Source organism: Ostrea edulis, chromosome 9 (assembly GCF_947568905.1).
Source record: "Ostrea edulis chromosome 9, xbOstEdul1.1, whole genome shotgun sequence".
In the NCBI taxonomy this organism is placed as follows: domain Eukaryota; kingdom Metazoa; phylum Mollusca; class Bivalvia; order Ostreida; family Ostreidae; genus Ostrea; species Ostrea edulis.
This window is the reverse complement of record NC_079172.1, coordinates 26,695,320-26,718,041: the sequence shown is the minus strand read 5'-3', so window position 1 is coordinate 26,718,041 and position 22,722 is coordinate 26,695,320. Positions and strand designations below refer to the sequence as shown.

The 22,722-nt window shown below is 34.8% G+C and overlaps 1 protein-coding gene across 2 annotated transcripts in view; it reads left to right on the top strand.

Annotated features, from left to right (window-relative positions):
* The window catches only part of LOC125659132 (peroxisomal ATPase PEX1-like), a 33,423-nt gene extending 20,554 nt beyond the window's left edge, over nt 1-12,869 (top strand). For both annotated transcript variants that reach the window (XM_048890683.2, XM_056149986.1), the window contains exons 17-20: nt 949-1,052; nt 2,190-2,573; nt 2,781-2,971; nt 12,675-12,869. In XM_048890683.2, the coding sequence (XP_048746640.2) occupies nt 949-1,052; nt 2,190-2,573; nt 2,781-2,971; nt 12,675-12,759 (764 nt within the window). In that variant the 3' untranslated portion in view covers nt 12,760-12,869. The remainder of the gene's footprint in view (nt 1-948; nt 1,053-2,189; nt 2,574-2,780; nt 2,972-12,674) is intronic.
* The last annotated feature ends 9,853 nt before the right edge of the window (nt 12,870-22,722 follow it).

Below are 22,722 nucleotides of genomic sequence, written 5' to 3'. Positions count from 1 at the left end.
AATGTTGTTGATATTCAACCTCTGAATGACAACCAATGGAACGTAACTATAGGAATAATTCTCAATGTCGTGTTCCTGTGTATATAGTCCTGCTGATATCCTGGCCAGGGGTCAAATCATAGATAGTGCACTTTTTTCCGTAGACAATACAATACAAAATTTCAGCTATTAAAAATGTTGATTCATTGAAGTGATACATGTATTCCAATCTGTAATTGTTTTAACAGGAAACATGTGGTGTTCCTTTCTTGTTTTATTTTTTACATTTGCACATTTAATGAGAAGATTAACCGGGATATATTGCATATAAAGAATTTAGATAATCAACATTGAAGAAAAAAGGGTATCTGTTGGCGTGTGTGGACTTTGTTATAAAAGTGTCGTCTTTCTCAGAACTCTGCTTGTTAACAAAATTATATATACCTTGGACTATTGTAATATAAAGAGCAACAGGAGAATCCATTCAGTAGGCAATGTTTGAGAAATAGGTATTGTTTATGAATTCAACAAGGCGACGCCATTGAACTAATTAGGGTCAGTTTCTGTCATGAAATGTAACAAAAAAGTGATTAACATTAACTGTTAATGATAAAATGATCCTCAAATGATGTAATGTAGCAATATTAAGCAAAATTGTGTCCACAATTGATACATGTATAACGGTATCATTATAATTACAACTTCATCTACTAATCAATTATATCATGTTTGAAAATGTAGCATTTATCAACATCAAATTCTCCCACTAATGATATACTGTACAAAGGGACAGTGTCAGCCACGTATGATTGGCAATGTATTTATATCTTTATATTGTTTGCAGTTTTGTCCACTAATGCTTTACTATATCACTGATAGTGGATTTTCTTTTATACCATAATCTTATAAGAATCACTACAAGGTTTTAATGACCACATTTTTACAGTTTTTGATTTGATTTGTAAACAGGTGTGTATGTCCTGGCAGCCACAAGTAGACCTGATTTAATTGACCCCGCCCTTCTCCGTCCAGGAAGATTAGATAAATGTCTTCGATGCCAACTCCCAAATGAGGTTTGAAAAATTTACTTTGGTAGATTTGTGGCATAGGGAAAGGACACAGCTCTGAATATATATCATTCTTATTGTGTAAAACTTCTTGGGGAAGACTTTGTTAGACAAGAGTTATCTCTCTTTAAACACTGTAGCTACATGTAACTGCATATGAAAGATCAGTATGATTTACTTATACAAAGTTTACTATGGAATGTTCACTAAAGATATGCTAGAGAACCTCTGTTTTTATACGCCCTGCCCCCTACCATGTTATATGGGTTTCACTTTGTCCTGTCCATCTGTCCATCAACACATCATTTTGTACCTGTGCAACTGATATCTGTAGTCCAGATTGATTCATTCAATTTTGAGAAAGTTATGGCCATTTGACATGTGTGTAGTTATCTCTCCATGATATTTCTGTACATTTTGCCAGTATTATCCCTCACAAACAACTTTTGTGTGTATGACTGACTGTGTTTTCATCTTAAGGAAGTTGGCGACACCAAAGAAATTTTATATGGATGAAAAATAGAGGATATGTACAACAATATTTTGAAATTGAGAACTTTCAAATTTACATTCTTTAGTTAAAAAATGCAGTTTTAGTAGAAAGCAATCTGAAAAAAATTTAAAACCACTGCTGGATTCGAACCTGCAATCTACAGTTCATCAGGCGATGTGCTAACCTATTGAGCTACTCAGCTAGGCGATGCTTTTTTTAATGAATAGACAAATATTGCTGATATCTTTATTTTCACCCATGTTTTAAGAGGAAGTCAGCCATTATGATGATGTAGATCAAGTACCTCCTTAAGTGTAGATTCAAGTTGGTGACCAAAGAGCTAAATGGTGCTACTCAGATTTGCATTTTGATCTTTATATATACCATAGATATTGATAAAAAAAAAGAAGAGGTTTAATAAAGGAATTTAGTTCAGCCTGTAATCAGGTGAAACATGAATAATGTTGAAACTCGTGTCTTTCCGGTCTTCAGCTATACAACATTTTAAATATGCCCCAATATGGTGAAGCTCAGAGGGAAGTAGAAGTCCATGCATGTACTTGGGACAAGTTTTTCAAATTCAAAGAAACTGCTAGAGATACATATTAGTATGGTTGTACTTAGTCTATCAATTCTTCTTGCTCTTACAGGAGGAAAGGCTAAAAATTTTCAATGCCCTCACAAGAAAAATGTCTTTAGGAAAGACTGTGGACTTGCAATATTTTGCCAGAGAATGTGAACACTTTTCAGGAGCAGACATCAAAGCTTTATTATACAATGCTCAACTAGAGGCCATTCATGAACTCACAGGAAAAGTACTAAAGGGAGAAAACCCTGATATTTTACTTCCTCCTAAGGAAGGAAACAGAAAACAAAGAAGTAGAAGTCCCAGAAAGTCAAAGAGCCAAAAGATGCTGAAAGTAGAGGCAGAACCTCCAAAACTGTCCACAAATAAAAAGATTGCTCACATTCTGAAGTTACAAGACGGTCCTTCTCCTCTCTTAGAGGAAATTGAAGAGAAACTTTCCTGTCAGGTGAGGACAAAATAGTATGGACTGCTGCTAAATTGTTGATCCAAATATTTGTCAAGTGTATTTAGATTTCATGAATTTTTTTTTTACAAAACATACTTTAATTTGATATTCATTTAGAGTCAGAAAACATGTTTTATTTACTAAAATACTGCAAATGGTACATTTTGTACATGTAACTACATATTCAAAATTGTATTGGAAAATTAGGTGGAACAAATCCGAGCTCGACTTATGGTGAATAAGGCCACTGAGCATGTGTCGACAGTGGATTCCATGTTCTCTCCTGTAGCCACCTCCAAAGGTCAGATGATCCAAATCAACCAATCACATCTACTGGCTGCCCTTAAGAAGACACATGCATCTGTTAGTGAGAAAGAGAGAAGGAAATTTCAACATATGTAAGTACCTCATATATATACAAACATATTACAGGTGACTTTCGATGACTTCAACTTCTACAGTATCTCTCGAAGTTCTCCATCTCTTGAAGGGAAATCACAATCTCAATTTTCTCTCTGTATACCTGCGTAGCTGTAAGCAAATTTTTTCTAACTTGATTTCTTGAACTTCCTCTTGAAGTTCTCGTTCTCTCGAAGTACATTGAGATCTCAACTGAAATGAACTACATGTACTGTATATCAGTTGGAACATAAACTTCCAGATTTCTCCCAGGCACCTGATCTCACCTCTGGTGTGTCCAGGGGTCTGTGTTTGCTCAACTCTCTATTTTGTATTGCTTATTGGAGTTATGAGATTGATCACTGTTTGTTATCTTCACCTTTCATCTCCTGAACTCTTATTTGTTATCTCAAAGAAGTTTCTTTTTTTAGCTTGCCTGAGTCAAAGGCTCAAGTGAGCTTTTCTGATCAAAATTTGTCCGTTGTCTGTCAGCGACGTCAGTGTCTTAGGCTTACACATTTTCATCTTTGTCTCCAGAACCACTGGGCCAATTTCAACCAAACTTGGCACAAAGCATTTAGGGCCATGCCCTCTTCAATGGGGAGATAATCACAAAAATGCAAAAATAGGATGGGGTCATTTAAAATTCTTCTCAAGAACCACTGGGCCAGAAAAGCTGAAATTTACATGAAAGCTTCCTGACATAGTGGAGATTCAAGTTTGTAAAAATCATGAAAGTTACAAATGCGAATATATAAAGAAATTCTGTACAAGATCTTCTCAAGAACCACTGGACTAGAGGAGTTGAGATTTACCCAAAAGCTGCCTGATATAGAGTAGATTCAAATTTGTTCAGATCATGGCTCCAGGGGGTGGAGTGGGGTGGGGTGGGGCCAAAATAGGAAATCATTGTTTTACATGCTGATGTATAGGAAAATCTTTTTCTCCAGAACCACTGCGCTAATTTCAATCAAACTTAGAACAAATTGTCATAAGGTGAAGGGGTTTCAAGTTTGTTCTAAAGAAGGGTCATTTCCCCCTTCAAAATGGAGATAATCACAAAAATGCAAAAATAGGGTGGGGTCATTTAAAAACCTTCTTCTCAAAAACCGCTGGGCCAGAGGAGCTGAAATTTATATGAAAGCTTCCTGACAAAGTGGAGATTCAAGTTTGTAAAAATCATTTCCCCTGGGGTTAGGAAGGAGCCACAATAGGGGATCAAAGTTTTACATGTGAATGTATAGGGAACCAAACTTGGACTCAAAGCATCCTTAGATGAAATTTGTTAATATGAAAGGCCATATACGTCTACAAGGGCATATGATGATTAAAGAATTTGTAGTAAAATTTAATAATTAAGTTTGAAAATTGGTGAATTTTTAGTGGTTACCTTTGAAAAGTTTTTTTTTCTGAACCAAGCTGCTTGTATAATGATAGTTTTGCTTAAACTTGTTTATTGCTAGGAATTGCTGCTTAGGCGAGTGATATGGTCCATGGGCCTCTTGTTGGTTTTTTAAAAAAATTATTGTCTGTTGTGCATTAACAATGAACATTTTTATCTTTTTGTTAACTACCATCCCAATTCTTTTCAAATTTGGTATGAAGCATCTTTGGAACAAGGATGACATAAATTGTAAACTGCAGGACTCCTGCACACCTCCGACCTTAAGGGCAGGGCAAAAACTGTCAAAAATTGACCAATTTCTTCAAAAATCTTCTTCTCTGCAAATGCTTATCTGTAAGAAAAACTAAATGCATAGTGATGTAGAGCAGGAAGCCTCTACCAAAGTTGTAAATTTCATGATCCCTAGAGTGTGTAAAACATTTAAATAACATCTTTGGTGCCATTGATACTGAATTGAAACTAGATGGAATTTAGAAAGAGCTGGTAGTCCTTTACCAAAATTGTAAATTTCATGATCCCAGGTGTAGGGGTTTTGTTATCAGGTGGGGCCAAAATGGTCAGTTATTGAATGTGTGAACAATATAAATTTTAAGTTCTTCTTGATAACTACAGATATCATTCCAATTCTTTTCAAATTTGGTATGAAGCAAATTTGAGACAAGGGTGACATGAATTGAAAATTTCAGGACTCCTGCACCCCCGGGGCCTTAGAGAAGGGGCAAAAATTTATTAATTTTCAAAAATCATCTTCTCTACAACCATATATCTGTAAGAAAAACTAAATACAGAGTGATTTAGGATGGGAAGGCCTCTACCAAAATTTTAAAGTTCATAATTCCCAAGGTGGAGGTTCAGACTAAATGGTGGGGCCAAACTTGGTATATATAGTGTATATGTAAAACATTTGAATAATATCTTCTTTAAGGCTATTGATATAGTGTACTAAATTGAAACTAGATAAAGATTTAGAGGGAGTGGAAAGTCCTTTACCAAAATTGTAAATTTCATGATCCCAGGGGTAAGGGATTTGACTACAGAATAGGACCAAAATTATTACAGTGTTTATTGTTTTTATCCTTTGAAAGACTTCTTTAAGTTTGCTTATATGGTATAAAAACTAGGCCTGAATGCATATATCTTTAGGAAAAACAGAAAAGGATGTACCAAAAGTGTTAATTTTACAACCCAGGGTTTTGACTCTAGGACAGATCCAATTACAAATCTTTCAACAATATATAGGCACTTTCGTGGGCATTTAAGTTTTAAGAACACATCTTGTTTTATGCTGTTGCTGAATATTAGAATTTAGCTTAATAGCTATGCAGAACAGAAAATATTTCCTTATAGATTTCATAGTATGATCCTTTTAATACTTGGGTGACTGATGAGGCCTGTGGGGTACTTGTTTTTGTTTGCCGAAAAAATGGAATATAAGCTGTCTTTTATATTCTCCTTTCTTCTGAGAAAGCCACCCCCTTAATAAAATGAAATATAGAAGGTGAAACTATAACACTGTGAATAAATGATAGAGTATATGAATAGAGTTGTGGTGTTGGAAATTAAAAATTTTGTTGCATATAACAAAAAGTTTTCATTTTATTGTGCAGTCATCAAAATTAAAAACCCATACAACTTAAATGCATGATAATGTAGCCTAATTGCCAGCTCACCACAGAGCTTAACCAATGGTAAAAGGACAAAGAATATACATATTTTTATATCGATATCATACTTCCTGTTTAAACAATCATGATGATGTGACATTCCTCCTGAATGATTTTTGTCACAATATGACAGATATTCTGAAAAAAGTACAATTTCCATTACTGCAAATTTTGTAATATTTCAGATTCTTACAGTTGATTATTTACAACTAGTAAGGATTCCTGAATTAGATCTTCAAAACAACTGAGAAAGTCATTGTAGTTCAGTCTATTAAACTGTGCACACTTATATCCTAGTGAGTATTGTCATTGCTAGATGTACATACAATGATTGTTTTGCTGTTTTCCGCCACACTCAACAATTTTTCAGTTATCTTGTGGCGCCCAGTTTTATATTGGTGGAAGAGAGAACCCAGATACAATGTACCTGGGAAGAGACCACCGACCTTCCGAAAGTAAACTGGGAAACTTTCTCACTTACCGGCGCAAGTGGGATTTGAACCCGCGCCGACCAGAGGTGAGAGGCTGTGTGATTTTGAGCGCGATGCTCTAACCACCCCCTGTACATGCAATGACATTTCTGAATTCTTTGTAATGGTTTACAGTTAAGTTCATGGTTCGTTGTGGGTTTTTTTTAATTTCCAGTTCAAAGATAAATGGTTGCATATCTTTAAAGACATTGGAATTTGAAGCAATTCAATCATGGTGTACACTTTCGAATTTTTGTATTTTGGTTGTACAGTAGAACACATTTATGATGAATGCTTCTATAGCAAATTGTTGTTTATAACAAAGTAAGATATTTTCCCCATTGTAAGATAGATAATGGAATTCTAGTATAGAGATACAATTATTTATATGATTTGTAGTTGACCTAATGTGGTTTGTATGTGGTCAGTAAATTCCATTTGGGGCAAGAGATTCGCTCCAGTTTAGGTCAGCTGGTCACCATATTACATGTGGGTCAGCCACAAATCGTGTAACAAATATATTTTGTAGACTGGCTTTTTTTTTAATAGCATAAATCTATGAGAAATATAACTCGCATAATTGTAATCATGATCATGTAGAATAGACTGTGACCTGAAACAACTATGATACCACACACAAGTGAAGGGAGAAACAGCGTAGCTTATGTATTTGTGTTCAATGTTTTGTTCGCATTCAGTTTTTACTGTAGGAAATTTGTTTCTTCGACCAGACTTTTCTGTTGCTGAGCAGTCTGCCACTTAGAAACCAAAGTAGACATGAAAAGGGAAATAACTCGTCTATTAAACCGTGTATAAAAACTAATGGCTGCCACTGAGGGTATATATGGAACACAGTCACCAAGCTTGCTTGAAAAATTTTGACCCCCTAGTATCTTTATTATATATACTATTATCCTGGGGTCAAAATTTATCAAGTGTCTAAACTTGTTGCCTGTGGTTAAAACCGACTTTCAGTTAGTATTTGTTTTGTTTTTTTATGACTCGATTTTTCACTCTTAGAGAGAAGTAAACCAGTGCAGGTGAAGTGTCACAAATTTTGACCTATGCGTTGGTGCTCAGGGCTATAGCAGTGTGGGTTCATTGTTGAACCAGTGACTACCATGACACAAAATATCTGTTTTTATGGTCATGCATATGGGAAACCAATGGTTTTCCCTTCTGATGCTGGGCACTTGGTGCAGGAATAGTCACTATTTATTTTAAACATCTTAAGTTTGATGGTGCCAGGGTCATGAATTAAACCTGGAACCTTTCAGTTGAAAAAAGCAAGTGGCCTCTACTTCTTGTCATTTGCTGTTGCAATTGAATTTGTGCTTCCTCTAAGAATCGGGTGGTCTCCTGTAAGGCTTTCACTGTTCCTTATAGTTTCTCCTAGATTGTTGTTGGGGATAGCCGTGTCTGTTGTCCCAATGTCTGGTGGTTCTTGCATGTCGGTAGAATGTGGGCTGTATCCTGTTCTGCCTCACTACAGGGACACATTGGAGATGGTACAACTTTCATCAGACTCTGTTTAGATGTTGGTTTAATCGGTTGTGCCCTGTCTTCAATCTGAAGATGATAGTTTGGTCAGGTTTTGACATCTGTTGGTACATGTGACTGTCTTGTTGCTGGGGTTGACCGTACAGAGATTTGATGATCGTCTTCATCTCTACTAGGCAGACTGGCTTTTCCTACTGTTGTTATCCAGCACCATGTTTAGCTAAAATGTCAGCTTGTTCATTACTGTAAACTCCACAGTCAGGAGGAATAGACCAGTGCCGTAGTCAATAAACTACCACGATCAATGCTTTAGTATTAGTAACATTTTTCTGCAAATGTCAATACATGTAGTACATTGAAGAAATAAATTTCATTTTTGAAAATACATGAGGGTATGAACTGCAATGCCTCATGCCAGCACACTTCATGATGTGCATTAATTAACATACATGTATTTATATTCTACTCTCATTTCTGTCTGAATTGCCAGCCATCTAAATAGACTTGCTATATTTATCAAGATTCATAACGCACATTTTTTTCAACTGCAGTAAATTCATGTAGAAATGGCTACTATTACAATTTGTAAGGATATCAGAGACAAAAAATATTGGAACGATAAATTTATACATATAAGAACCGAAGATAGGAACAGGACAATGATGTATGCCCCATTATCATTTAATTCATGTCAAGATTTCATTTAATTGAAAGGAATTTGTTTTTAAGCCATTCATAGTAATTGAAAGCAATAATATGACCATCTTAATGACTTTGTAAAGATTTAGTGTCGTAACGATCCACCGGGTGATCGTTTTGAAGTATTGCCTGATTATCTGGTAAATTTATACAGTGCACACTCTGCAGACGTGCACCAGATTCTGGTATCCGGCCTGATTTATGCTGGTTTAGTTACCGGATACTGTGTTATCTTATGATTGTACTGTTCCCTCTTTGTTGTCTCAGTTTATTGTTAACAGATGAAAACAGCAAGTCAACTCAATTTCCTTGTTAAATACATCAGTTACAAAGCTCAATTGATTCGAGGGCTTTTACAGTGTTATATTTTTGACAGATATTCTCTATAGAATTTCGTTTTGGGGTCCAAGGTTGGTTGTCAGTGATTGATTTTGAGACACAATGAATTTCCTTTGATTGAATAGAAAAACCATACATATAGTTCCAATTTAATGGATATGATTGAATATTTTATGATTGACTAAACTTTACAAAATCGTCTAATTAACCAAAATGTTTTATAGATCCACATGCCTCAATAGGCTATTTTCTCTCCAAAGGAGATTTTGAAAAGTCGCACAATGAGTTTAATTCATCTTTTTCCATTAGGGCTTGTGCTGCGTTGATAACAGCCAAAGTCTGAAAAGAATGTCAAATGGAGTCAAAAATTAACCAGTGGAAGCAATTGATAGGAGGGCTGGTTAAACAAATTTTGAAATGGGCTCATTCAGCATGGCACAATACCGGCTGCATTTACAGTCGGAGAGCTTTATTGTCAGTGTCAAAAAATCAAATATCTTTTTCTGAAGCAACTAATTACAGGCAAGATACAACAAAAACGCAACACACCGCACTGCCTGTGATGAGAACTCATTGCACAAAAGGGGATTTGAAAGAACTTAGAGAAACATTGTGCAACTTCTATTAGCTGTGTTATTGATGAGGAAAATGCCTTTGTAACATGTATTGTCTCCGTTTTGTATGAAAAACATGTACTTTTGACAAACAAGATAAATCAAATATTATAATTGAAATTGCTCATCTGGATTTTGTATTTAGGTAGGGAGGAGCTGCATTCAACTGCTTTGTAATTTACACAAATTTGAATGCTGTTCCTTTGAATACATGAAATTAGGATGGTTTTTAGGGACCAAGTTCTTTATTTGTATATATAGCAGGGGATAGCAATTAAATGAGATTTTTCTAACAGAAAATAATGATAAGAAAAAAATCAGTTGTTATGATCGATGCTTTCAATTTATTTTCTAGTTTTTCAAAAGCGTAACATTCCTGTGAGGGAAATGTTTCATTATTTGTAATTTGACTGCACAATTTTCATTTTTTAGCACAATAGATTATCTGTATGAATGGGAAATCTTGATGTGATTTCGAACATCTCTCCTAGAGTATTGAAGCTAATAACTTGGTGTCAAATCTTTTGATTTAGTCAATTTAATCTGGCATAGGTTTTTGGTTTGAAATGCAGTAAATATTTTTTAAAAGTATTATTATGATATGAAGCTGAAATGAAAGTAATTACTTTATGTTAAAATCGTACTGTGAGTCATTTTACAGAAATTATTCATAAAGAATTTGTTTTTACTTTCACATTACTGGTATACAATCTGTGTAAATGTTCAATATGAAAAAAATGACATCAATATAAGTCAAGTAATGAAATTTCCAAACAGATTTAATTTTTAATTTTTTCTTCATTCTGTTTTTTTAAGGTGTTGAATGGATCCTATTGCTATTTCATATTCAGAAAGTCTATGTAATCTTCTCAGGGTTTTTTCTTTTTGCCATATCTTTTTTTTTTTTTTTTTTTATATATATATATTTTCTCATTTTTATCAATAACTCTCAAAGAAAATGGAAGAAAGAAACAAAACAAAACAAAATAAAAAATGCATTTGTCCCCAACCATGGACACTGGTAGTCCTCCTAATTGTCAACTTCATATTGTAATTGTGATCTCTCCAACCCCCTCTTCACTGACAGACGGTGATTGCAATTCTTTCAAGCACTTCTCAAAGCCACCAGAAGTGGACTTGTTGTATTTCCCATAATTGTGGACCACTGCATAACAGGGCTTTAGAGCGGAGGGAAAAACAATTGACCTTTGTATGAATGTTTGAGTTTTATTCAGATGGGGTTGGAGTGTTGAGGAGTCCTTTCTTCTGTTGATGAAGGAATTGATGTAAAGCAGGAAGTCTCTATAGGAGCTGAAGCAGTAAAATCCATGTTCTGTACCAGAGTTAACTTAATTAGTAACTAGTAATCTGTAGTATTCAGAGTAATATCATTAGTGTAATGTAAATGAATAGCCATTCATAATAAGTGAAGAAAGAGTGGGAGTGAGAGCAGGAGGTGAATTCTATGTTGGAATTGATAATAATGCTTCTGAATTGCCACAAAAAATTATTTTTGTCTTCTTACATTTGCTATCTTATTCTGAAATGTAAACAAAGCTAAAAAAAAAAATGTAGTATATGAATTATAAACATGCAATCAATTACATGTTAAACAAAGTCCTGAGATAAAAACAGTGAATATGCCATTCTGTATATATTTATATACACCAGCAGAAATGAATAAATAGCAGTGGTTTTGTTGCAACAAATATATCTTGCTAGATATTAAATGCTTTTGAATTTACACCAGAGCGATTGATTTTTAAACTTCTGCATTGGTGAATGTTGAATACATCACAATACATATATCTACAGTTGACTAATCTTACCCTTTCTTTGTGTGGGTGTATTATATCTTCTGAATCTGTGATCTTTATAATTAATTGATATTTTATATATTTGGGTGCACACACATATATATACATGTACAATTATTTCCTCATCTACCATTTAAGGGGGTACTCTACAGTATGTGTCATAGTGGCTAACTTATTTTTAAACCATGAATGAAATTATAAGCTGAAGATCACTGGTTCGAATAAGGCAGGGAGTTTTAATCCCCCCCAGATTACTTTTTACTAAATCTGCATTTTTTGATTATCAAAATATTGTTGTACATATCCTCCAAATTTTTTCCTCCATATCAAATTTCTCTGGGGTAGCATTCCTCCTTAAATTTCATTCTTTTGCACAAAACGCTTTGACATAAAAAAATTTTTTTACATATATAACTTAGACTTTTGAAAAAAACACCAAAATATTATATTTGATATATTAAACAAAAATCATATTTTGGAAGAATTGGGAATTTTAAGGTTTCAGTTTAAGGAATACCAGTAATTATGGTGCTAGACATTGATCTCTTTGTAACATAAGAAAGTACTGTCCATAGTTTTCACTTCCATTTCTTTGAATATACATTGTAAAAGTAAAATGACAAAGCTGGATGGAAAATGTTAAATGGTTTTGCTGATAACCATAGACTCTTGAGATCTTCCTCAATAGAGGTCTCAAAATGGATAAAAGGTTGGCATTGATGTATGCTAATGTGCTTAATCTTCCATCAGCACCAAAAAGAGTCTGAACAATGGCGGTATAAGAGGAATGTTTGAAGTAATTCATTGACCGAAGATAAGACAGTCTTGCGAGCATGTCACTACGAGATATCATTTCCATACAGCATCTCCGAGGATGGAAAACCTGCAGACCATTAGTTTCTACAAATTCATGCTCGTATATAAGATACATAAATACTTGCCATTTCATAAAATAAAATAATTACCACTGTGATTATTTGTCTGGAATAGTCATTTTATGCATGGTATCTCATCGAAATGCATAAAATACTCGCCATCTCTGGTCATGGTTTTTACCACCATGATGGTTATTCATCTGAAATCATTATCTTGTTGACATGTGATTAGAGAATGGTCATAGTGAGTTTGCTATCCAAATGTATTTAATAGTACATGTATTAAGTCTTTTAATGCACTGTATGTAATTTTTTTCAGTTATGAGAACTTCACTGGTACCAGAGGAGGGAGCCTTGGTACATCTATAGAACAGATGATAGGGAGCAGACAGACCCTGGCTTAACTTCCTGCAATACATGTGCAGTTTCATTGTTGTCTTGTTCATGAAATAAAAGCAAGATTTGTACACAACTTTTCTCCAAGCACTGTGAAAATAAAGTGTGGTGCAATTTAGATTTGACTTCCATTATTTTTTTTCCAGCCCCCTCAATGATGTACAACACATTGCAGGTAATACATGTAAAAAAAATCTGATGTTTTCCTATACCTTTTTAATGGTTTTGATATTTTATTTTTTCCCCAGTAGATGAAATAACTTTATAAAACGTTTGGTATATAAGATGTTTTACTGTAGTGTGTATAGTGGAGGTTGATCATATTGATCACAAGGTTGTGAGATCTTGTGTATATGTAGCACTTGTTGCAATGGAGGACCTTGTTTTCTTGATATTGACATCTTGATTTCACATTTTTTTTTTAAATTAACTTGGAACCCAAGAAAGTTCTTAGTATCACCAGGCTTAGGGGGGACGTCATAGCGACGGTGACCTCGCTGTACACCGATGCTGCAGAACGAAGTTTACTTGGTGCATAGTAAAGCCCTGTTAATTTCCACTGCAATCAAATTGGTGCCTAACTTTAAACATGCACTGTAGAGGCCGTAATTTTTATAAGCTTTATATGTCTTCAACAAAACTCATTTAGTTTGTAAAGTTCGTGATTTTTATGAGATTTTTTATATAACTGTCTGATCAGAACTCGTGTATTCCGATTTACTATGAAATCTGGCCCAATTATGTTACTATATATTCTTTACACTGTATTCTCCTTCTCCAAACGCTCGGCATTTAGAAGTGAGAATCACGGGTCTTTCGGATATGACCTTAAAAATCCTCGACTTTATGAATATTGATATTCATTAGTCAACCAATCGGTGAGCTTCCATAATTATGTTCCCCAAACAAAGTTTGGGAACATATTGTTTTTACTCTGTTTCTTATTATTATTATGTTCCCCAAACAAAGTTTGGGAACATATTGGTTTTACTCTGTTTCTTCTTATTATTATTATTATGTTCCCCAAACAAAGTTTGGGAACATATTGGTTTTACTCTGTTTCTTATTATGTTCCCCAAACAAAGTTTGGGAACATATTGGTTTTACTCTGTTTCTTATTATTATTATTATTATTATTATTCTTTCTTTATTCTTGTCACCCTTTCTTGTCCACGAGTGTTCTCAGAAACTACTGAAGGGATCAAGATGAAACCTTTTTAGGATGATAGAATACTCTATGTAGATGTGCGGAACGAACGTCATTTTGTCTGAAAATGCATGCATGTGCATGCACGTGCATTGGATTTCTTGTTTACAAACTTTGGAATTCGTCTAACTTTTTTATTTTGCAATGAAATCGTTTGATATTTATATTGCAGGTATAACTTGAGACCCTTAACCGTTTGGCATCGTCAAAATTTCAATTCTGCACGCGCATGCACGTGTGCTTCAATTTGATTGGATAAGACAAAACCGTTTATAACTTTCATGTAAATTAAGACAATTTAATGATATTTGCAGGATATGTAAAGATTATAAATATCTACAAATCTCTGTTATAAAATTTGAAAACGCGCATGCGCACGCACGTGCATTGACATTTGAATATTCAATTCTTTCAATGACCATAACTTTTTTGTTTTTTGTCAAAATCTTTTCAAACTTGTATTGTATATGTATCTTGATATTCTTAACAAAAGAAAACAGTCATAATAACTATCCGGCACGTGCATGCACGTGTGCTTAATTCTGATTGGACGATTTTCAAATGGCCATAACTTTCTTATAAATGATGGAAACAATATGAAATTCATACTGTAAGTATATCTATCAAATGTCTATTGAATGACATCAACATTGATGCTGAGTCATACTCACGTGCCCGTGTATGCACGTGCATATCTTTTCTTTCATTTTTCGGGGACTAAAATGGTCATAACTATTGAATTAAAAACGGAAATGAATTCAAATTTACCCTGAGGATCTATGATATGAATGTCTATGAAATGGTGTCAACAAATTTTCCATTATCAAAATCGTGTGCGCGTGAATGCGCGTGCATTGTGATTTTTGACGTCTAAATTCAAGTATTGGTCTATAACATTTTGAGATTGCAATGAATAGGTTTGAAAATTAGGTTGCAGGTATGTTTTGGGCCTGTCAATTTATTAATAGTCTCAAAATCACTTCCCTGCACGCGAATGCACGTGCGCTTAATTCTGATTGGACGATTTTGAAATCCCAATAACTTTCTTATGAGTGAAGCAATCGATACCAAATTCATATAGTAAGTATATTGTTCAAATGTCTATTGAATAGCATCAACAAAATTGCTGTGTGGTACTCACGCGCACGTGTATGCACGTGCATTGATTTTGGTCTTTGTAGTTTTGAGTTGCCGTTAATTTCTCGTTTTTCATTGAACAGTTGTGAAACTTCTCTTGTACTCATATAGTAAGACTTCTAATGTATCGAAATGGTCGAATTATTTACATGCACGTGCATGCACGTACGTACACGTGCACAAAACTCTCAAATCTTTATAACTGATTTGAACTAGTATGAAATGGACTGAACGTTATAAGTTAGTTATATATTCACATGCTACAGAGTTTGCAATGGTCAAAACCACTTGTACTGAAATAAATGTCACCACTTCCTAAATGGGGGAATGTTTGGGGAACATCTGTAACGGTCCCCGTTACAATAAGTACTAGTTATGTTCCCCAAACAAAGTTTGGGAACATATTGGTTTTACTCTGTTTCTTCTTCTTATTATTATTATTATTATTCTTTCTTTATTCTTGTCACCCTTTTTTGTCCACGAGTGTTCTCAGAAACTACTGAAGGGATCAAGATGAAACCTTTTTAGGATGATAGAATACTCTATGTAGATGTGCGGAACAAACGTCATTTTGTCTGAAAATGCATGCACGTGCATTGGATATTTTGTTTACAAACTTTGGAATGCGTCTAACTTTTTTATTTTTCAATGAAATCGTTTGATATTTATATTGCAGGAATAACTTGAGACCCTTAACCGTTTGGCATCGTAAAAATTTCAATTCTGCACGCGCATGCACGTGTGCTTTAATTTGATTGGATAAAACAAAACCGATTATAACTTTCATATAAATTAAGACAATTTAATGATATTTGCAGGATATGTAAAGATTATAAATATCTACAAATCTATGTTATAAAATTTGAAAACGCGCATGCGCACGCACGTGCATTAATTGACATTTGAAAATTCAATTCTTTCAATGACCATAACTTTTTTGTTTTTTGTCAAAATCTTTTCAAACTTGTATTGTATATGTATCTTGATATTCTTAACAAACGAAAACAGTCAAAATAACTATCCGGTACGTGCATGCACGTGTACTTAATTCTGATTGGACGATTTTCAAATCGTCATAACTTTCTTATAAATGATGGAAACAATATGAAATTCATACTGTAAGTATATCTATCAAATGTCTATTGAATGACATCAACATTGATGCTGAGTCATACTCACGTGCTCGTGTATGCACGTGCATATCTTTTCTTTCATTTTTCGGATACTAAAATGGTCATAACTATTGAATTAAAAACTGAAATGAATTCAAATTTACCCTGAGGATCTATGATATGAATGTCTATGAAATGGTGTCAACAAATTTTCCATTATCAAAATCGCGTGCGCGTGAATGCGCGTGCATTGTAATTTTTGATGTCTAAATTTAAGTATTGGTCTATAACATTTTGGTATTGCAATGAATAGGTTTGAAAATTAGGTTGTAGGTATGTTTTGGGCCTCTCAATTTACTAATAGTCTCAAAATCACTTCCCTCCACGTGCATGCACGTGCGTTTAATTCTGATTGGACGATTTTGAAATCCCAATAACTCTCTTATGAGTGAAGCAATCGATACCGAATTCATATAGTAAGTATATTGTTCAAATGTCTATTGAATAGTATCAACAAAATTGCTGTGTGGTACTCACACGCACGTTTATGCACGTGCATTGATTTCGGTCTTTGTAGTTTTGAGTTGCCGTTATTTTCTCGTTTTTCATTGAACAGTTGTAAAACTTCTCTTGTACTCATATAGTAAGACTTCTAATGTATCGAGATGGTCGAATTATTCATATGCACGTACGTGCACGTGCACAAAACTCTCAGATCTTTATAACTGATTTGAACTAGTATGAAATGGACTGAACGTTATAAGATAGTTATATATTCACATGTTTCACAGTTTGCAATGGTCAAAACCACTTGTACTGAAATAAATGACACCACTTGCTAAATGGGGGAATGTTTGGGGAACATCTGTAACGGTCCCCGTTACAATAAGTACTAGTTATTATTATTATTCTTTCTTTATTCTTGTCACACTTTTTTGTCCACGAGTATTCTCAGAAACTACTGAAGGGATCAAGATGAAACCTTTTTAGGATGATAGAATACTCTATGTAGATGTGCGGAACGAACGTTATTTTGTCTGAAAATGCATGCATGTGCATGCACGTGCATTGGATTTTTTGTTTACAAATTTTGGAATCAGTCTAACTTTTTTATTTTTCAATGAAATCGTTTGATATTTATATTGCAGGTATAACTTGAGACCCTTAACCGTTTGGCATCGTCAAAATTTCAATTCTGCACGCGCATGCACGTGTGCTTCAATTTGATTGGATAATACAAAACCGTTTATAACTTTCATGAAAATTAAGACAATTTGATGATATTTACAGGATAAGTAAAGATTATAAATATCTACAAATCTAAGTTTCAAAAATTGCAAACGCGCATGCGCACGCACGTGCATTGACATTTGAATATTCAATTAATTCAATGACCATAACTGTTTTGTTTTTTGTCAAAATCTTTTCAAACTTGTATTGTATATGTATCTTGATATTCTTATCAAAAGTGTACAGTCATAATTACCATCCGGCACGTGCATGCACGTGTGCTAAATTGTGATTGGACGATTTTCAAATGGCCATAACTTTCTTATAAATGATGGAAACAATATGAAATTTATACTGTAAGTATATCTATCAAATGTCTATTGAATGACATCAACATTGATGCTGAGTCATACTCACGTGCCCGTGTATGCACGTGCATAGCTTTTCTTTCATTTTTCAGGTACTAAAATGGTCATAACTATTGATTTAAAAACCGAAATGAATTCAAATTTACCCTGAGGATCTATGATATGATTGCCTATGAAATGGTGTCAACAAATTTTCCATTATCAAAATCGCGTGCGCGTGAATGCGCGTGCATTGTAATTTTTTTATGTCTAAATTCAAGTATTGGTCTATAACATTTTTAAATTGCAATGAATAGGTTTGAAAATTAGGTTGGAGGTATGTTTTGGGCCTCTGAATTTATTAATAGTGTCAAAATCACTTCCCTCCACGCGCATGCACGTGCGCTTAATTCTGATTGGACGATTTTGAAATCTCAATAACTTTCTTATGAGTGAAGCAATCAGTACCAAATTTATATAGTAAGTATATTGTTCAAATGTCTATTGATTAGCATCAACAAAATTGCTGTGTCGTACTCACGCACACGTGTATGCACGTGCATTGATTTCGGTCTTTGTAGTTTTGAGTTGCCGTTAATTTCTCGTTATTCATTGAACTGTTGTGAAACTTCTCTTGTACTCATATAGTAAGACTTGTAATGTATCGAGATGGTCAAATTACTTATTAGCACGTGCATGCACGTACGTGCACGTGCACAAAACTCTCAGATCTTTATAACTGATTTGTATTAGATTGAAATGGACTGAACGTTATAAAATAGTTATATATTCACATGCTACACAGTTTGCAATGGTCAAAACCACTTGTACTGAAATAAATGGCACCACTTCCTAAATGGGGGAATGTTTGGGGAACATCTGTAACGGTCCCCGTTACAATAAGTACTAGTTATTATTATTCTTTTTCTCCGGTACTTTTTTGTCCGGTAGTGTTCTCAGAAAAAGGGATCGATATGAAACTTTCCAGGATGATAGTATAGCGTTTGTAGATGTGCATAGTGATAGTCATTTTGTCTGCACGTGCATGCACGCGCGCGCACGTGCATTGCAATTTTGGTACAAAAAATGGAAAATCAGAATATTGAAGGAAGCGATATAAAACCTAAATAGGATGATAGTATATCATTTGTACATATGAAATATAATAGTTATTTTGTCAGCACGCGCACGCATGCGCGTGCACGCGCATTACAAAATTTGTACGCTAACTTTGGAATCAGTCTAACTTTTTTGTTGTTCATTGAAATGGCTTGAAATTCATAGCATAGGTAGATATTGAGACCCTTAACTGATTTGCATGGTCGAAATTACCAATTTGCACGCGCATGCACGTGCGCTTCATTTTGATTGGATAATACTAAAACGTTTGTAACTCTCTTATTTATGAAGCGAATGAGATGATATTCACAGCATACGTAGACAATATGTGTATCTATATATTGGTGTAACAAAAAAATGCCAACGCACACGCGCATGCGCGTGCAACGTTTTTTAAATGTTCAATTTTTAAAGGACGATAACGTTTTTGTTTTTCATCAAATTCTATTGATATTAATGGTTTAGATGTGTCTTGGTACTCCTTACAAATTGCTGTGGTTAGAATTACTGCTCAGCACGTGTATGCACGTGTGCTGAATTCTGATTGGACGATTTTAAAATCGCTATAACTTCCTTGTATTTGGTGGAAACGTTATGAAATTCACACTGTGGGTATATGATACACATGCCTGTTGAACGACATCAACAAAATTTCGGAATCATACACGCGTGCGCGTGTATGCGCGTGCAACGCTTTCTTTAATTTTTTGGTACTGAAATGACCATATTGAACGTACTACATGTAATTAAAGGCTAAAATAAAATGATTTTTTGCTATAGATTCACAAGGACATCACTTTTTAATTGGGGGAGGTTTGGGGAACATATGTAACGGTCCCCGTTACAATTAGAACTAGTTATTTTTGATGTAGAGAAAAATCATTCGTCGGTCATAGCGTAATCCGCGGAACAAACTGAACACATTTTAGCAGTTGTAACTAATGGACGCTTCTTTGTTGACTTCACACCGGTGCAAAAAAAATTACCATATGATATGCGTAACCACGCCGCTCTTTATATAATTGTCTGATCAGATTTCAACACATCCACTTTACCACGAATTTCCTCATCAAGTTTGAGAATACAATTAAGTTTATGAACACAGAATTTACAAGCGTAACCACTGCTGTTAATGCGAATTTCATTTTAATAGATACTTATAAACTTAATTTGCTTCTGTAAACAGGGATCAGTAGCCTTTTTTGTCCGTTATTACTTGTAAACAAATACCGCACCGCCAGGGCGCAGCCATTAAAATATCGGAAATCTGTTATTGGTCAAAAACATTATTGCGTCATTTCATAAATATTCGGAATAATCGAGGGTTGAGGTAGGGTAGGTACATGTACTACCGGACTCAGTAACCGTGGCTAGCGACAATGAGCACATGTCTAAATTTGTGGTACTTCACCTACAGCTGGTGATTGACATCGCAATATGGGTGAAAAACCTCGACGGGACGTGAAAAAAAGACAATCAATCCATCAATGAAAGGTGAAGATAACGAACCGTGATCGATCTCATAACTCCTACAAGCGATACAAAATAGAGAGTTGGGAAAACACGGACCCATGGACACACCAGAGGTGGAATCAGGTGCCTAGGAGGAGTAAGCATCCCCAGTTGACTGGTCACACCCGCCGTGAGCCCTATATCTTGACCAGGTAAACGGAGTTATCTGTAGTCAAAATCAATGTGCCAAGAATCAATCTGACACAATATTTCTCTCATTTCGGGTTAGACAGCTTTCATTTTATCTTAACAAAGAATATGTGCGTATTGTGTATTCGTAGGTGAATATCAGGAATTATTGACAAACAAGTTGATGGTAAAGGGGTTTCAACCACAGGTGCTTGTGGACAGGACTTCCGGTACCCCCCTTCTTGTATTTTGAGATGTTCAATTCCTTGGGTATTTCGGACGTATTTTTGATAAAATATGTAACTTCAGAGTTTATATATTTCAATGGAATACAAAAATCTCGCATAGAAACCGTTTTTAAAAATGTCATATCACCGATCATAATATGATCGGTGATATGACATTTTTAAAAACGGTTTTTATGCGAGATTTTTGTATTCCATTGAAATATATAAACTCTGAAGTTACATATTTTATCAAAAATACGTCCGAAATACCCAAGGAATTGAACATCTCAAAATACAAGAAGGGGGGTACCGGAAGTCCTGTCCACAAGCACCTGTGGAGGTGACCCCACCTCTGATGTGTCCAGGGGTTCGTGTTTGCCCAACTATCTATTTTGTATTGCTATGAGATTGATCACTATTCGTTATCTTCACCTTTCATTCTCACCTGAGGTCTTTGCGCGGTAATGCGGTTCGAGTTAGCGAGGTCCTCATCTGCGCAACGATCAAGGCTGGGCATGCGTATAGTATTCAGTTAATAATATTTTTGTGATATCGTTTACAAATTGTATGCTCTTCTTGTTCTTGAAGTGCACTTTCATTTACATTTTCTGTAGCAGACGAGGTGATTACACCCTCTCTGTAAACGAATCTGATACCTCGATCATCGAGTAATGTAAGCCAATGTATTGTACAGGCTTTTACGGTACTCTTTGTAGAATATTTAGGGAAAAAAACATCAAAATGTAATAATGCTGCATTCACAGATTAGAGCCCCTGAATTCAGCATAAGCATTGGAAGCATATGGGGAAAACAAGTGCTTGAATATAGCCGGCTAGCACTGCCATTATTCACTTTGGAATTAATGCAAAGTCAGGCTCATTAGATTAATATTTTTCCAGAAATTTAAAACTTGCGTAAATAAAAAAAATTTCAGCAATACTAGGGTGACTTGTTTCTTATCGCTGTCGGTATCACGTTGATAACGTGTTTGTATTTTCCATTAGCCACGGATTGGGTGGGGGGTTTTTTAAATGAAGAATTGTGCTCCTCTGAAAGATGAAAAACTAATTCTTACTGTAGAATTTTAAATAGTTTATTCCTTTCACAGAGATTTTCGGAAGTAAAGAAAGCAAGCATATACCGGCACTGAGACTAGACTTGTTCTTACGAAGACGATCTAAAAAAAAAATATTTTACCTAGATACGTAACACACCGTACATACGAAAACCAGCGCTTGAGCACAGGGAATGGTTCTGAAAACAAAGTCTTTTTAACTGACGCCGCCGTATCTTTGTAATAATACTAGATGAACGCCCGCGCAAGCGTGGGGAATCACAATATGCACGCGCGTACACACATTAGTAAAATACATATACATGTAGCTGCAATGCCCCCTCCCTCTTTCCACCACATTTCTCTTTTCAAGATGATGGTTCATCGCACTGGCTTAGATCCGCCAAAGCGTATCCACCAATTTACTCTTTTTTCCCGCTATTCGGGGTAGTTTATCGGAAAAGAGAGCAGAATTTTTATTGATTTTACGATAATTACCAATCAAGTATACTTCACGGACTTCACTTCATAAATGAAACAGTATTAAAGGAGCAGGCACTAACTCTGGAACAAGCGTTTCGGAGATTCTGGACTTTTTCATACGAATGATGCCAGATTAAATTCAAGGATTGAAGGAAATGAACAGGCATATCGTATTTATTCCAAAAATCATCAAAACTTCTTTCTTCTGTAAGATCAAAGTCAAGCATAAATAAATATAACCATTCTTTACAGTTTTACTTCGTATTGTATTATTTTAAGCTGTCACTAAAAAAAACAGAACTGGTTTAGATCTGCCAAAACGTGTCCACACCTTTACTCTCTTTTATGCTATTTCAGAGTAATTCATAACAAACGAGAATATATAGTTTTAAAATTAATTTCACTCTAATCAA